The 16,688-nt window shown below is 36.2% G+C and overlaps 1 protein-coding gene across 2 annotated transcripts in view; it reads left to right on the top strand.

Annotated features, from left to right (window-relative positions):
* The window catches only part of CADPS2 (calcium dependent secretion activator 2), a 375,602-nt gene that overhangs the window by 321,569 nt on the left and 37,345 nt on the right, over positions 1–16,688 (top strand). The window contains exons 19-22 of one of the 2 annotated variants that reach the window (XM_023528883.1): positions 1,933–2,088; positions 3,466–3,613; positions 4,323–4,337; positions 10,054–10,128. In XM_023528883.1, coding sequence (XP_023384651.1) covers positions 1,933–2,088; positions 3,466–3,613; positions 4,323–4,337; positions 10,054–10,128 — 394 coding nt within the window. Of the gene's footprint in view, positions 1–1,932; positions 2,089–3,465; positions 3,614–4,322; positions 4,338–4,449; positions 4,506–10,053; positions 10,129–16,688 lie in introns of those variants that run through there. The other variant, XM_023528884.1, reaches the window with a different exon arrangement.

The raw sequence follows: 16,688 nt of genomic DNA, 5'->3' as shown, positions 1-16,688 counted from the left end.
AGAAAATTATCTGAGTCTGCTATTCATGTTCGAATTCCTTAATCAGTTAATAATACTTTTAGGAATAAGTCACTGATTAGAAATAATTTTTAAATGAAAATGTTCTGAAAAAATTGCGAGTTATATATACCAACTCAAGAGAAAACCTATTTACACTTTTTTCATCTATTTAAATTAACAAACACTTGTTATCTTAATTACATTCCCAATTAGGCACATTTATTGTTCAGAATCTTACCATAGTATTAAAGAACAGAAGTAACATACATCCATATTCTCTATAAAGATTTAATTGTTACCTATTATGAGAAAATCTTTTTTTAATAGAATTCTACCTTTACTATTTGGGATTTTTTTTTTATTATGGTTTTTGCTGTTGCTATTTTGTTAATCTGTTAAAGAATGCCAACGTGTTTCAAATAGCTACTTATATTTCTCCTAAGTAAAAAATTATAAGTAGATTTGCTTCTTTACCAATTATATTGTTACTCTTAAAACATAGATTCTCTAATCTACCAAATTGTACACTATATAAAGGAGGATTTTTCTTGGTCATTTTTTCTCTGTTTTTATTATACATATAACCAAACGGAGAAGTAAATATAGTGTTTTTTCAAACAGTTTTCACAGCAATGTCAGCATGGTATTGTCTGGTTCTTTTGTTTAATGGTACTTTGGGAGCACTAAATATTAAAGTTAGGAGATATTTAGTCTACAATGCTGTGGGTAGTATTCAGTGTTGTGCTATGATTGGTCCTTTGAGAATTTTAACTCTGAAGACATCTTGGCTAGACAAGGAGTCATGAGGAATTATTGGCAGAATGAGTGAAGGAAAGCAAAGTAGATTGGTGATGGAGGTAAGATGCTGAGGCTGCAGGCGGGAGCAGATATAAGCTTTTAACCAGCCAGAGCAAGAGGTGATTTTATTTAAGTTAGCTAATTAAGATATATTTATCTAAATAATATGGCTATTTGAAATAATTTTGTTTTTTTATAAAAGTTTTACCTCATGCCCTTGTGATGAAAGGTTTTATTTTATTTTTTAAATTTTCTTTTACAAACTAAAAATATAAATTTTAGATTAGTATATGTTCAACAATCATTGGAAAGCTGAGGAGAAATTAATCATAATCATACAGCAGCTTTTTTGAAACTTTTGTCCTCTTTTACAATTAAGTTTCCACACATTTTAATGTAGGATTATTTTACTTTCAAAACATCTATTTTTCTATTAGGCTATATACTTGCATAATAGAAAGTAATAGTATTATAATTTGCCTAAATATTATATGTACTCTGGTACAAATTACTTTCACATATGGTGTGAAAATATAGAGTAATGTTACCGTAGTGGTGAATGTATAGTAGATTTTGGCTCCGTAGTTAGGTAGGACCTGAAATAGATATAATTTTGCTCCAACTTCAGAGCACTTGTATGTCATTTCTGTGTTAGATGGAAACTACCCATCATGATGACAGAGGCGCATGAGTAGAAGAGTAAAGCTAGTAGTTGCTATCACATGGATTTTCTTGCGTAAAACATAGTTTTCTGAATTTCTAGTAGGAAATGTATTTTAGTATATTTTAATATATTTTAATCTTTACCCTAGAGACTAGTAAAGAATATTTAAAATGTTTGTTCTTATACACACAATTTGATTTCCCTACTAAAGTAGTCTATCCATTTTGTCCCTTTTTATGAATCCTTACTATTATATATGTTTCTATTTTGTCCTCCTTGCCTTGCCTTTTTCATTAAGAAGTGAAAAGGAAGAATTAGAAAGTTGAATAGAGAAAATATCAATCATTAGAGATTTTAAGTGCTATTTTTTTCACTAATGGCAATGGATACAAAAAGGAAAAAACATCTTGTGATCCCCAGAGCTAACAGTAGAAGTTCATGATGTTCTTCATTTTTCCTTTTTCTTCTAGCAATGGCTCAGCAACATCAGAAGACCTTTTTTGGAAACTTGATGCCCTGCAAATGTTTGTCTTTGACCTTCACTGGCCTGAACAAGAATTTGCCCACCACTTAGAACAAAGACTTAAACTAATGGCCAGTGATATGATAGAGGCCTGTGTCAAAAGGTAGACATGTATTTTCAAGTTGCTGCTTAATATGCCAGCACCCAAAATACAACTTTTCACCAAGTACCTTTTATGTAATTGTCACGAGAAAGATTGCAATATTTCCCACTCTTCACAAATGTAATGGTTATTAGGTGTTCTGACCTAAATTCTGGGAACCCATGTAATTGATAAAATTGGCCTGATAGTTTTTTTCAAGTCTCTTAACCATTGCCCTCATCGCTAGCACCCATACCATATTAATCATTTCTGTTGTGCTCATTGTTCTCTCTCTGGGAATACTGTGTTTTAATTCCCAAGGCAACACTTCCTGAGACATACGGAAAAGGTCTGTTCGATGCTTTATGCATTACATACCATGTCTGTGTGCTGTGAAATGTCATGGCAAACTCAAATTATGATCAGTGCCATCAGTTGTGTTTTCTGGTATTCCCTGTCCCAATTAAGTGAGTTCTAGGTATCCATTCACATTCATCAGAACTTTACCAGAAATAAGTTATGAAGCTCTGCATTCTTCCGAATGTGCTTTTGTTTTTTAATAGTTCTTACAAAATCAGCATCACATCCTAACTAGCCAATGATTGTTTTGTCGTCGCCCTGTTCACGATATGTGCAAGAACAATGGGGCTCATAGTTGAGTAACAAACACTGGTGGGAACACTTCAATAATCCTGAATTCTTTAAAGCAAGAAAAATCCAGTCTTTAGAATAATGTTTAATGGCCTCCCAAGGTAAGGCCATAAATTAGGTAACTTAATGTTTAAAAAAATTATGTTTATCATCTGTGATTCTGGTATGTCAAATCTATGGATATTCTTTGGATATTTACCAAGACCAATTCTGAATTGCCTGCTATGCAGTTGCTTTCAAAAGCCTAACTGCAACTTTAAGTATTTGAAAGAGAACCTAAATGATGTAAAAGAATTACACATTCTGTGTTGTACATTAATTATGATGTTCTAGAGTTTTCCCAACTCAATTTTTTTTTTTGATTTGGTAAATCTTCACATGGAGGGTTTATTCTGCTTTAATACAGAGAAGTGAGTGATTTTTCTACTTGGTTATTCAGGCAGTTAAGTGAAACTAAGAAGTTTTTCCTTTTAAAAAAGTGATACACTAGATGTAGCAAATAGCTTCATTTGGGTAGCGATATTGTCTGAGTGACTGCAAAAGCTATGTTTAATATAAAATGTCACAGTCCAATCTTTCATATGAGACACCTGGAAAGAAGAGCAGCCCAACCCCAGTTCCCAAGCACTGCTACACTCCTTATTTGCATATTTTAAATTAGCATCTTGTAGTGTTGATTTCACTTTTACAAAACAGGTGGGACATATGTCAGAATTTCTTACTCTGAATTCATGTTTTAATGAATAGAACAAGAACTGCATTTGAACTCAAGCTGCAAAAGGCAAACAAAACCACTGACTTGCGCATTCCAGCTTCTGTGTGTACCATGTTTAATGTGTTAGTCGATGCCAAAAAGCAAAGCACCAAACTCTGTGCCCTGGATGGAGGACAAGAGGTAAGTGGATTGAGTGTCACATGTGGAGATGCAGCACAGGGCACTTTGGCAGAAGAGCATGCTCTTTCCAGAAGTCATTCATTTGGTTAGATTGAAAAAGACCAGGTTTTCCAATACATATGTTTGGTCTTTTCCTTACTACGACAGTTAAATGCCCTTTATCCTTTGCTTTTGTCAGTTTCTTCTTTTTATATAAAGACTGCCTCAAATTTTATAAATGGCATTAATTTCAGATATACCTTTTAACAGCTTAGGTGTTGTGTATTTACATAAAGCTTACTTTTCATAAGCAAATGAGAAAGCTACCTGCTTTGTTTATACAAATCTAGAGTATCCAGTTTGCATCCAAAAAACAAGCCACAGAAAATAGCATATGAAATAGTTTATTTACACAAAAGTTTCTATTTTGTAAAGACCAAGGTGAAACATAAGTGAAAATTAAACTTCGTTCTTTTCAATAAATATACCATTGTTTCAACATCGTTTATGTTTTGTTTGGTTCTATATTCAGAAATAACTTAATTTACCCCATGATTTATTTTTGTTGAGTTATAATTGGGTGAAAATGGATCTGTTTTTCTTAGATTATCTGTTTAAGTTGACATTTTGTTGCCTTTTTTTCATTGTGATTACTTTTTCATCGTTTCTTTACTTTTCCCATATGTTCGCTTTCATTGTCTTTTTTTTTTTCTCCCATGACATGATCCAGTTTGGTAGTCAATGGGTAAGTCATATTTTTTTAAACCACATTCTCATTTGAATGATTATTTTCATAAATGTGCATTTTTTACTTTCATCTTCTCAAATTAAAATAATATAATTAATTCTATTTTCAGGTTTTTGGTTTCTGTCTGTGAGTAAAATGCTAACAGCTTACGGTAATGTGGAAATAACCCCAAAAATTAAAACATGTAAATACTTATCCCTTAAATAATGTCAAGGGATATTTCTTGCCTGTTAGGCTGCAGAATCTACAAACTACTCTTAGATTTTTAAAATTAAAATTATTTAAGGCCAAATGAATTTACCCTCCTTTAAACTAAGTTCTAAATAAATTCAGAAACAGAATGATTATTAACGTCTTCAAGATCCATATATCTGTACTATCTACTTTCACTAATACTAAAAACAATTAGAAATTGGGGCTTTAGATGACATACAGTATGTAGCAGAGTAACCCTTAAGTTCGAAGACCAGAAGGCCAGTGTCCAGGTCACTTCATACAGAAGAACCCGATTGTGACTTTCAGTATGGGACATGCCCACCAGTGATAGATATAGTCTTTTCTCCCTCTCATGGCCTGGGATGTAACCATCATCAGAGGCAGGCCTGTGTCAGGAGCCTTTCCCTCCACAACAAAAACTTTTCTCCAGGTACCACATAGAACCTCGGAGGAACCTGGTTTGAAAACCTTTATGCATACAAGATTGACTAGAAAAAATATATATGCATATATATAGACTAGACTGACTAGATTAAATATACACATATTCATAAATCAAAATGTTTTTGTGCTGTGTGGATACGTGAAATCTTACAAGTCTTACAGTTGACACTACACCTGGGATTCAAACTCACCAGGACTCTTCACTGGGCTAACAATTCTTGTCTGAGCAGAAGCACTTAGATACCTGTGGGAGAGGAAGAGAAGGCTCACTGTTTGTGACATTCATACTTATTCGACCAGATATAGATGTTACCTATTTGATGGTAATTTTTGTATATTTACACATATTTCATTCTTTGGGCAATTCAGGGGGAAAAGATGTATTTCTAATGCCATAGCATACAACCGTACAGATTAAGTAACTGATGATGTAAGAGTTGTAGAATGTTCAGTAATTATCATCCTCTGATCACTTACAACATGATTTATTATCTCTAATTATCTGAATAAGGAGGCAGCTGGTTTGGATATCAATGGCTTATCTCTACTTTCTCATGTTTTTCAATACCCGTACGTAAACCTTTGATTGTCTGCTCAAGGATATTGTCTTAAGTCTCTTTATAATAAGCCCATCCATTTTTCATCAGGTTTGCCTCTTCCCATTAATACTTGATTTATCCATTTGCTCTTATTTTAACATACACTGCAGTACCTGACACACAATGGGCTCTTAGTAAATATTTGTTGAATGAACAGACCGACTTGTTGTCACGGCTTTAAAAATCCTCCCCTGTCAGAAACAACTCACTCTAGTACTTAAAAAGAAAACAGGCACATCCACAAATGATAAAACACTGGTGCATTGTCAAATGATTCTTTACATTAATAGGTAGATAGTTTTTGAAGGGTAATCTGCTACTGTTCATTATGTCTGCACCTGTACCTTCTCACAAGAGACAATTAGTTCCCTACAACTTTCACACAATTAATATAGTTCAAAATGTGCAGGTGTAAAACCCACTAGCAACCCTGAAAAGTGGTAAACAAGAATTTCAATGCAAAAATAAGATTTTATACTTTGCTTTTAATCTTCAGTAAATATACCCACCCGATTATACAGGCTTTCTCTCTCTGTATGTGCTTGAGATAAGTTTTGGAATTGTTGCAATTTAGTAAATACATGCATAGGCGAGACTGTAGGCTCCATTCCATAGTAAGCAACAAATAAAGTTGTTGAAAAGACTAGCTCATTACACAATTTGGAACTTTGTAAAAATATATAATACGTAGGTAAACCTAGCAGAGATGTTTTTCTAAATTATAAAGGGTTTACCTCTGCAAAACCTCTAGTAAATTGTTAAATTACCATTGCCAAGGGATAAAACCTTCCCGGCTCCTTACCCACAAGGCAGCCCCTTCTGTGCTCCTCAGTTATGATTCTGTTTTTTTAAATAGCATATGATGATGCAAATTTGCTTCTCCATAGCCAAGAACAGTGTTTAATGGAGTGATTAGTGAGTGAATGATCTGCTCATGTGACAGCTGTGCATAATGAGTCAGCAATCTCAGGCCAGTCCTCAGGGACAGATGTTGAGAGCGCAAAACCACCAGTGTTTAGAAATCCTCATTATCCATCCCCCCAGAAAAGCAGATGACTGCACGAGCTTTAGGCAGTCGTGTATCCTCAGAGCCTCTTCAGCGGATAGCCCATCCACTGAGGATGAAAGCACATTAATGAGGCAACTGGGGTGGGGGGCTACTTGTGTGAGATTTGATCTCAATTGTAGCAAAATACTTACATTTCCAGAACTAACAATCCAATATCTTTAAAATTCATCCCAAGAGAAGGGCCAAAATCTTTTAAGAATGTTGGATGACACTGGCATTAGATTAGTCTTCATTTCTTGTGGTTTACATGAGGTCAGGTGAAGTGATAATATTTACCTTAGTGTAGGAGGGCCAGGATTTCAGACCTGTGCCTGGTCTCTGAGTTTCCTGCGCTCTGTGAAGCAAGAATTCCTCGAAGGTTGTTTTAATCTAAGTTCAGAGTCATCTGCTGGAGAAGTAAGGCACCGACAGTTTACTTTTGAGGGCAGATATGGGGAGAATTAGTCTAAGAGTGGTCTGGAATCTACCAAAGCTCTGGTATGTAGAATTATTGATCTAACTTGAAATATTCTAGGAATTTTATAAATCTTTATGTTGCAGACAGAAACTGCAGAATTTTATCAGAAATTCTATTAATCTAAGTGAGAAATCTATCAGTTTTAGCCTAGGTAACATAAATGTCTCTGCAGGTAAGTTCTGTTCTTATCTGTTTGTGATCTCTTTTTGCGTGTTTGTGTTTGGTGTTTGTCCGGATCCCCTGATGAATAAGTTTTTCTGCATGATTTTCTGTTATCTGTATGCGGTATATATGGGTTATTCATTTTGCAGAATGCATATGTAAAATACGAATTTCGAGGCCACCACCGCATTCCCACTCACAATGCTCCTAAACCACCTATACCAACTGGGCAGCTGGAGCAGATTCTAGAAGTTGCAAACAATTTTCAGATTTAGCATTAATGTAAATCTGAGCCAGTCAGATAAATTTACAGTGGCGAAATCTTAAATAAATCTAACAAGCTCTATATTATTTAAGTATGCTCCTTAAACAGGACATTTAAGATGTATATTTTTCTTCCTCTGTAACTTCCTCTCTCTTCCCCACCTCCCCTTTTCCCTCTTTCCTTTTGGCTAGATCAGATATCAAAAAAGCAGTCTAAAGGTGTGTGTTTTGAGGAATTTTATGGCTACCAAGTTCCGTGGCTTTCCCTGCTTTTCAATAAAAATGGACCTCTTTAGTGGCTCATCTCTTGATTTTAAGAATTACCAAAATTGAATATATATAATGTGTTATTGCATTGTACGCTTGAAACCTATTTGATTTTATTAACCAATGTCACCCCAATAATTTTAACTAAAAAAAAAGAATTACCAAAATTGGTCTAACCTAAAGGTTTAACATGTAGAAGTTTTATTATTTTATATTTAATAGCTTTCTGATGACATTTGATTACTTTTGAGTTTTTTTGTTTTTTTTTTTTTTTAAGGAAATGTATGGCAAATAGAGATAAACATTGAAGATAAGGCATATTTAAGTCTATGGAACCTTTTGAAGGTCTGAGTGCCTTCATCCCTGGATGTTCTATGGCACCTTCCATGTCAGAGAGAAGTGAGAAGCTTGAAGCCCATCTGCTGTATTTCTTTTATATTCTACTCCAAAGGGAGCCTCAGTCTGGTATTTCATGTCTCCTGGCTGCACAGACACAAATTTGGAGAGAGAAGGAGGTGAAAAGAGAGTGGCAGAGAGGGAGAGCCAGGGCAGCCATCATTTGCATAAGCTCCTTCACTGCCAGGTCAGCTAGGCAGCTTCAGCTGGAGCTGGGGGCCTTTTTTTTTTTTTTTTTTTTTTTTTATACCTGTGTCTGTGCAGGGCTTCCTGGCCATCTCAACTACCAACCAGCTTTTCCAGGCTCTCTCTTCTACCTCTCTTTTTTCTTTATTTTGTCACCTTTTGCTTCTCTTCAAGCTGTTCCAAAAGCAAAAGTGTCAGCACTACTGCAAATAGAAAGCCACCTTCTACCTTTCTGTTCCATTTGTCCTCTGGGGAGCACAAGTTTGGGAATCAGTAAAGCTTTTAGTGAGGCAGACACTTAGTATTCACTTCATGAAGTGAAATATATGCCTGGAAAGTTCCACATTCGTATATATGTGTTACTTTTAGACCATTTGTCAACACACACACACACACACACACACACACACACACACACACACACACAAACACACAAAGAGAAAGAAAGAAAGAAAATGATTCACATGCGCCAAAATTATGCTTCCTTTCTCCATTATTTATGCAGGTAGATGACCACTTGTAACTGTCAGAGCCCATGGGGAGGAATCATTCCTGCGTATTCCAAAGCAGATCTCAGTTGATGTTTTGTTTTGTGTGAAAACTTTGAGACATGTTTTCAGAAGAAAAAATAGCTTTCAAAAACTTACATCTTAGGAAACCATTCAACCAGCAGCTAAGTTGGTCTAATGTTTATAGTGACCTGAGTACTTTTACTCTATGCTAGCTGTTCCAGAAGCCTTGAACTATCAAGATAGGGTTAGTCTTTACAAGTCACATTTTCTGTGAAGTGGCTATTGGGGACAATCGGCTGTCAGATAAATGCTTCTAAAGGAAGAATTACTGTTTAAATGAATGTGCCTTCACACATCGTAGAAGCCGAAGCTCCTGCTAATTTAAGAATGGGACTCTCCAGTATTCTCTAAAGAAAGCAAAAAAGGAGCCTTTCAGGTTTATTTTAAATACATCTTTTTTTTTTTTTTTTGCATCTACTTAAAGACGCCTTTTTTATGAGGAAGCAGTAATAAAACGATGGGGAGTGAGTGTCGTTTCATTGTACCTTTTATGGCCTATTAATTTGTTACCATCTATTCACCTTTGTTGATGAAATTTTAATTTTGCCCTTGCTTGAGCATATTGTAAGAATTGTATAAACTGCTGCTCCCTGCACTGACAAAAAGGTCCTTTTATAGTGAACAATTGGGAGCTCATTTTATTTCTAGAGCACATTTAAAATAACTTATGAATGAGAGTTGTCAGACATGAAATGCTGTATTAATTAAATCTTTTTCTAGTCTTTTTGCTTCTCCAGCTAAACCAACCCTTTAGAAAAATACACGGCCACCTTAATTATAGAGGAGAAGACAAAAAGTATCCTTCACATTCCTCTGCCTGAATAAGAATTAGAACCCAATTCATCTATATAATAACCCCATTAGCTGCTTAACTCAACAGTGCACATGGGAAAATTTTCAAACCACAATGTAAAAAGTGTTGATTGGGTGGATCGTTTTCAAGGTTTTGTTCTTCTCATGTTCAAAATGATCATTTTAAGTAAATCTGATATGTCATAACTAGTAGCTTTAAAGCATTTATGACTTATGACAAAGTTTTGTGTCCACATTGACTAATGCATCTTTGTCTTTTAATATCTAGCAGCAGTACCATTCAAAAATAGATGATTTGATTGACAACACTGTAAAAGAAATCATTTCAATGCTAGTTTCAAAGGTAACGTATTATTTATTCACCTTTTTAAATCAAATTTAAAAATTATTTTCAACTGAGAATTTTTAGAAATGTCCGTCTTATGTTTCTAAATACCTAGTTGAGAAAGAGTTAAGGAAAGTTCAAATTTTAAGAAAAGTTACAAACAAAATATGAACACTCTTCATCAATAACTTTTGATGTTTTGTCTATAATTAATTTTGGATTTTCTTGCAATCGTTGTCCTTTTAAAAATAACTCTATCTTCCAGTAATACCTCATTATTTCACATTCATGTTCTCTTACTATTTGTCTTATCTCAGGGACCAAGTGGAGTAATTATCAGCCCTTGGCTGGAGCCTGGTTGTTGTGACAGCAATGGGGCTCTAGAACTGGCCTCATCAGCAGACAGAGAAAGCTGGCAGGGTGGCATCTAAGGCCCTCCCCTCCCAGTAGCTCCCACGATTTCCTATTTGATGCTGCAAATGTCTTTAAGAAAACTATGGCCTTTAATTATATGTGTAGAGAGGAGGCATAAATGAGCATTCCATTGAATGATGAGATGATTTAAAACCCCACTAAGATGTAACAGACTGCCATGGGTGACATTTAAGATCAGGGTCTGATAGGGAAAGAGAGCACCGGGAATTGAACTTTTGAAGCACCTGAGAGTACTGGGAATTGACAACAGGTGAGGAGACTGCTCCACGGGGCACTTTCACGTGAGCAGATATATCTCTTACTCACACGAGGCTCCCCCCAGAAACCCCAAATCATACATCATAAAACAATTGAAAGAATGTACCAAAAGCAAAGGAAAAACCACCCCAATTTAATTAACAAAGGATGCATTGTTTAGAAAAGAAAAAAAAAAAAAGATGCCCAATGAGCATGAAAGATGTTACACCTTATCCATAATTTAAGGAATGCAAAAAAACTGCAATTAATGTACTGTTTTTCTCTAGCAAATCTTACCCCTAATTTTAGAAAAGATAGGTGGAACACTCACATTTCCTTTATTTGGGAGTACGAATTATTACAAACTTTTCTAGAAGATAGTTTGGAATCATGTCAAGTACATTCATACTCTTTCATCTAAGATCCTTTTTACATTTTTTCTTACTACTCAAAGAGATGCACGGTACCTATCACCTATCTGTCTGTCTGTCTATCTATCTATCTATTTACCTATCTATCTATATTTGGTATTTGTCGCATTATTTCTAATGAAAAATTGGAATCAACTTTAATATCAAACAGGAACAAATAATGAGACACCTATATTAAGAAAGGATGCTTTCAAAGTATGCTATAATGATAAAGGAAAGAAAGATTTTGCAATATAGTATTAAGTGAAAAAATATGAATATTTAGAAATGTAAAGTATGATCTGAATTTGCATCACATAGAGAAAAGATGGAATAAACACCAGAATGATAAGCAGAGCTTTTCTCTGGGTCGTGTGATCACAGTTGACTAGTGGGTTTTTCTTAAAATTTTTTTTTTGGAGGAGGCATCTCTGGTAGCTGGTCCTGATGTCTGAAAATAGTCACAAAGAAACATGATGCTAGAATAGCACCACCTGAACATTTGTCCCTGTTCCCCCAACTTCTACCACTGCATGTCACATACTATACACACTCCCCACCAAGTGGAAAGGGAATTGGTGAACAGGAAAACCATCCAGCAGGTTGGGGAGAGGTGAACCACCCGATAATGAAGCTCCTAGGGGAAGACTAGTGAGACTTCCACCCTCCCGTGAGCCCAGCACAGCAGCTTGCAGTAGTACACAGCCCACTAGAGTGAAATAAGGTAAACGTTGCCCCTTCACTGTCAATGAGCCATCCAGGGAGGTTTTATCCGAATGGAAACTCCCCAGCAGCATGGTTCTCCCACGGAAGTTCTTTTGTGAGAAGAGTGCGTGATGGGAGCCACTGAATTGCATGCGAGCATGCAGTGATAAAGGGTTAAATAGGCAGCAAGGAAATAAGGCTATAAATAGTTTGGGGGTGGAGGAAGGGTTGCAGAGGAAACAGGCAAGGCTATACATCATCTCTGCATTCATTTCTGGCAAAGTAAGAATCTTAAATTTTTCAATATCAAATGCATCTATGCAACTGAAAATAGTATAGTTGAGCTAAGTAGGAAAACAGTGTTCTAGAGATCAGCTCTATCCAACAGAACTGTGTGTAGTGACAAACATGTTTATCCTGCACCATCCCATATGGTAATTACTAGCCACACGTGGCTATGGAGCACTTGAAGTGTGGCTAGTACAACTGAGGAACTGCAATTTTAATTTTATTAATTTTACTTAATTTTAATTGAAATAGCCTAATGTACTAGCTATTATATTTGGAAATCAGGTCTAGGTTATAGATTTTTCTCTGTGGATTCTTTTTCCTGCAGTCAAATAGCACTTATGAATAATTTTTAATTCTTTCGTTGACAGTATAAAATAAATTAATTTGATATTTTAAACCATCTTAAGCTTCTACGGGAGATGACAATTTACCTTTGCCTAATGAAGTAAAAACCATTTATTTATTTCATTATTTCAGTAGGCAAAGGTAAATACAATTCTGCAATACAATTCTTAAATGTTAGCATGCCAAAAAATTAACTAAGAGCTTGTGAAAATGCAGATTGCCATGCCATGCTCACCAACAATTCTGAATCAGAAGTTTGGGAAGAGGAGCAGAAATATACATATCTAATCAGTCACCGTGGTGATTTTGATGTAAGGGTTCATGAGCCAGACTTTGAGAAACATTACTCTGATGAATCCTCATCCAGGCTGTCATGTAAACTACTTTTAAACTTCAGTCCATTTTAAAACAAAACCATCACTAACATAGCATGGTCACATTTGTTTTCACCAAAAAAGAAATGATGTTTTTAATGACACAGTTATAAAGTACCTACTGTGAATTAGCCACTGTACATATTTATTTCATTCAAACCACATAAAACCTATAAAATAGGCAGTCTCACACCTCATTTTACAAATTGGAATGTAATCCTTAAAGTAGTTTAGTAAACTGACCAGAGTCACACACCTAATAAGTGAGACAGTCAGGATTCAAACTTCAGATTCCTAATCCGGTGCACCTGCTGATTACAGATCTCCAGGATCTCAGTAAAAAGCAAAAAAAAAAAAAAAAAAGTAAAAATGTATAACTTCTATGTTAACTATCTTTTTACCCTGTCAAATTCCAAGAGCATATCCTAGATATTTTTATAGCATTTTCATTAAATCAGTATAAAGTAGATGAATAAAATAGTGAATTCCTTTTATTGTATCCCAAATATTTCTTCCCATATTTTAATTGTTGCATGCATATTGATAAATACATTTGCTACATTTGGATAAATAAGCAGCAACACTTTCTTCTTTTTACCTCTTCTCTTCAATTCCACCTTCATATCCTCTTCTTATCCCACATGTCTTCACAAATAATTTGAGAATGAGCCAGGGCTCTTAATCATATGTACCACTCAACAGTTATGTGTCCCAACTACAACAGGTTTTCATGCCTACAATAGATCTTGACTTTCCACCTCTTTCTTCTCTTTCCACATAGCAGCCAAATGGTGGTATTCCTTGGGTTTCTATCTTTAGTTTTCTTTTAAACTCATTCCACAAATTTTTGTGATTCTCACACTTCTGGCTTTAACTATATGACAAGGATTCTCAATTCTGTTCCTGAGAGAAAGTGCAGAATTATAGTTAAAAGCCCAGCGTCAGACCTGAGGAGTTTAATGTCTTCTTCGTCTTAAGAGCATAGGAAGTCATTGAAGGGTTGGCGAGGCATTAGTAAGGGTAGAGAATTAATCACACCTGTATTATAAGAACATTCATCGTATTGCCTTCAACAAACTGATTAGATTGAAAGTAGTAAGGAGTCTGTTACAAGGGTCTCTGGTGGACTAATCCAAAGACATTTAAGACATGCAATGGACAGGGATGCTATAGACTGAATGTCCCCTCCCCTCTAATTCATAATAATCCCCGATGTAATGATGTTAGGGGGTGGGACTTTGGGAGGTGGTTGGGTCATGAAGTTGGAGCCCTCAGGAATGGGATTAGTGCCCTTATAAATACACACAAACACACACACACACACACACACACACACACACACACACACACAGCCCCCTAGCCCCTGCTGCCATGTGAAAACAGCCAAAAGTTGTCATCTATGAACCAGGAAGTGGGTCCTCACCAGACATCCAATCTGCTAGCACCTTGATTGTTGACTTCCTAGACTCTAGACTATGAGAAAGAATGTTCATAAGCCACTGAGTCTAAGGTGTTGTGTTATAGCAGCCCAAACAGACTAAGACAAGGGGCTAGTAATGAGGAGAGAAAGGAAAGCTTTAGGGATTACTCCTAAGTTTATGGCTTGAAGCACAGGATGGATGCAGGGTACCCTGGAGAGGAACAGCTTTGAGGGGAAAGACCATGGTGTCAGTGTTGGACATGTTGGGATGAGCTGCCTATGAGATGTCTGAAGGAGGAGATAGATGCCAAGGAGATACCCAGATATTTGGGTCTGGAGCCTAGAAGAGCTACATGGGATCAAAATATCAATGTGATTATAAGATTTCAACCATTAGAAATGATTCTATGACAGTGGCTGCTAATCTCGGGCATATGTGCTATGATTCTGTATCAGTGGCTACTGTTTTCATGCATAATCCATAACTGGAACCCCTGTGGAAGAAGTAAAGAAATTAAATAAAAGAAATGAAAAGCCACCTTAAAGAAAAAGAGAAAAAACAAAGATGTCTCTAGCCAGAAAAAGACTTAGATAATTTTCATCAAGAAAAAACAAAAATGATGGCAGGAACATTAAATCTTGCCAAAGAAAGAAGAAATGCCAAGTTTTTTGCCACCTTGTATTGAAATTAATTAAATCGGACAAAGTATGGGATAGTAGAAGAGCTGGACTTTGTTCCCAGTTCTTCGTGTTACCAGCCAGGTCTCCTCGCACGGCTCAGTTTCTTCATCAAATAAGTAGGAGTATTAGATGGGAAAACATATGTGTACAGCTTTTTCTCCATCTAAAATAAAGGTCTTTGTACACATTTCTGTGCGGCAGCCCCCGGGGAGCCACACCTCTTCTCCCCAGGCTCTCGAGTCCCATAGCACACCCAGTGCTAGAGTGGAATCCGGAGATCATCCAGCAGGAGCTTTGTCAACATTTTACAAATGTTTATAAGATATATTTTTACATACTTTTATGTTTATAAGATATATTTAACGTTTTCAAATATGTCTTAGGCAGCACCCTAAAATATAACACTGATCGAAGTGAAGCTGTCCTGACTGAGGAGGGGAAGGAAGCCTAGATCTCCACCTGTGTGGCCTCATCTCCCGAAGCAGGCCCGATCACCAGAGTCCACCCCAGAGTCAGTCCCCTCGTTCGTAGATGAGGAAACAAAGGTCCAAGATCATGCAGTCGATGGCCACAGAGCCAGGACTTGACCCCCGTGGGCCCTAAGCCTATAATCTTTCCACGATACCACACAGAACTCAGCAAAACCAGAGAAGAAAAGAATGGGAGCTTTACCTTCCAGTCTTCTCAGGTCCTCGTCACATCCGGTTGTACTGCTCAGCCTGTGCGATCTGTTGCACACAGGCATATGTGCTGTGGGACCAGCTTGGGCAGATGGGGCAGCTGTAAGTCGGGTAGATGAGAGTGGAATTCGTTATGTGTAACATGAGGATGCTGAAGAGAAACTGAGAGGACTGTGAGAAAGAATTGGTCAGGGGAAGAGGTCAAAACAGCAAAGAATGAGAAAGTGATCCTCGCATAGTGTACTCCGGTAATCAGGGCTCAGTAAATTTTGAGTATGGGTTAAAAGATCATAGCAATATATTCAACTCCCTAACTCCTCAATTATTGCAAAAAAGGGATTTAGGAAAGAGCATGTACTTTCTCACTAAGAACATACAGATATAGATATATAGTTATGTAGGTGTAAATATATATATGCACACATTTTTTTTTCTGATAACCTGGAATATTTTTCCCTGAATTCTCTTTAAGAATAAGATGGATGGAGGACAAATCCAATCCGACTGCCTAGATGATGTAATTAAAATATCTTTCTCACTCAACCTGGTGAGATTAATTTGATTAAATTTAATTTTTGGATCAAGGCCAGATATTCAGAAGGCAACTGTTCAAGTTGTGTTTAAAAGAAATAACACACTATTAGGAGTCATTAAGAAAGAGGAAATACAAAAGAAGATAGGTCACTCTCTTTATGGGGCAAGAGAAAAAGGAACAATGAGAGAAGTGTGGAGAATTCACCAGCTCTGGGCTAGGTGTGCTGTTTTGGAAGTTATCTTAAATACTTTGCAGAACAAGGTATGTCATGAATAAATCCATGCTGTCAGGTGTTGTACATCCTTAATACAGATATAGATAATCTGGAAAGACCTTGTAGGAGTCAGTTGGAACAAAGGTTCAAAGAAGTGGATTCACAGCTGAAGAAAAGAGGATGGGGTACACACAATTGCCTTATGTCGTAACATTAACATTCCCATTCAGAGAAGGAAATCTGTTTGTTTG

The sequence above is a fragment of the Pteropus vampyrus genome, unplaced genomic scaffold (genome assembly GCF_000151845.1).
Source record: "Pteropus vampyrus isolate Shadow unplaced genomic scaffold, Pvam_2.0 Scaffold33, whole genome shotgun sequence".
Taxonomy (NCBI): domain Eukaryota; kingdom Metazoa; phylum Chordata; class Mammalia; order Chiroptera; family Pteropodidae; genus Pteropus; species Pteropus vampyrus.
The sequence above is the reverse complement of the archived record's forward strand: the minus strand, read 5'-3'. Positions and strand labels throughout refer to the sequence as shown.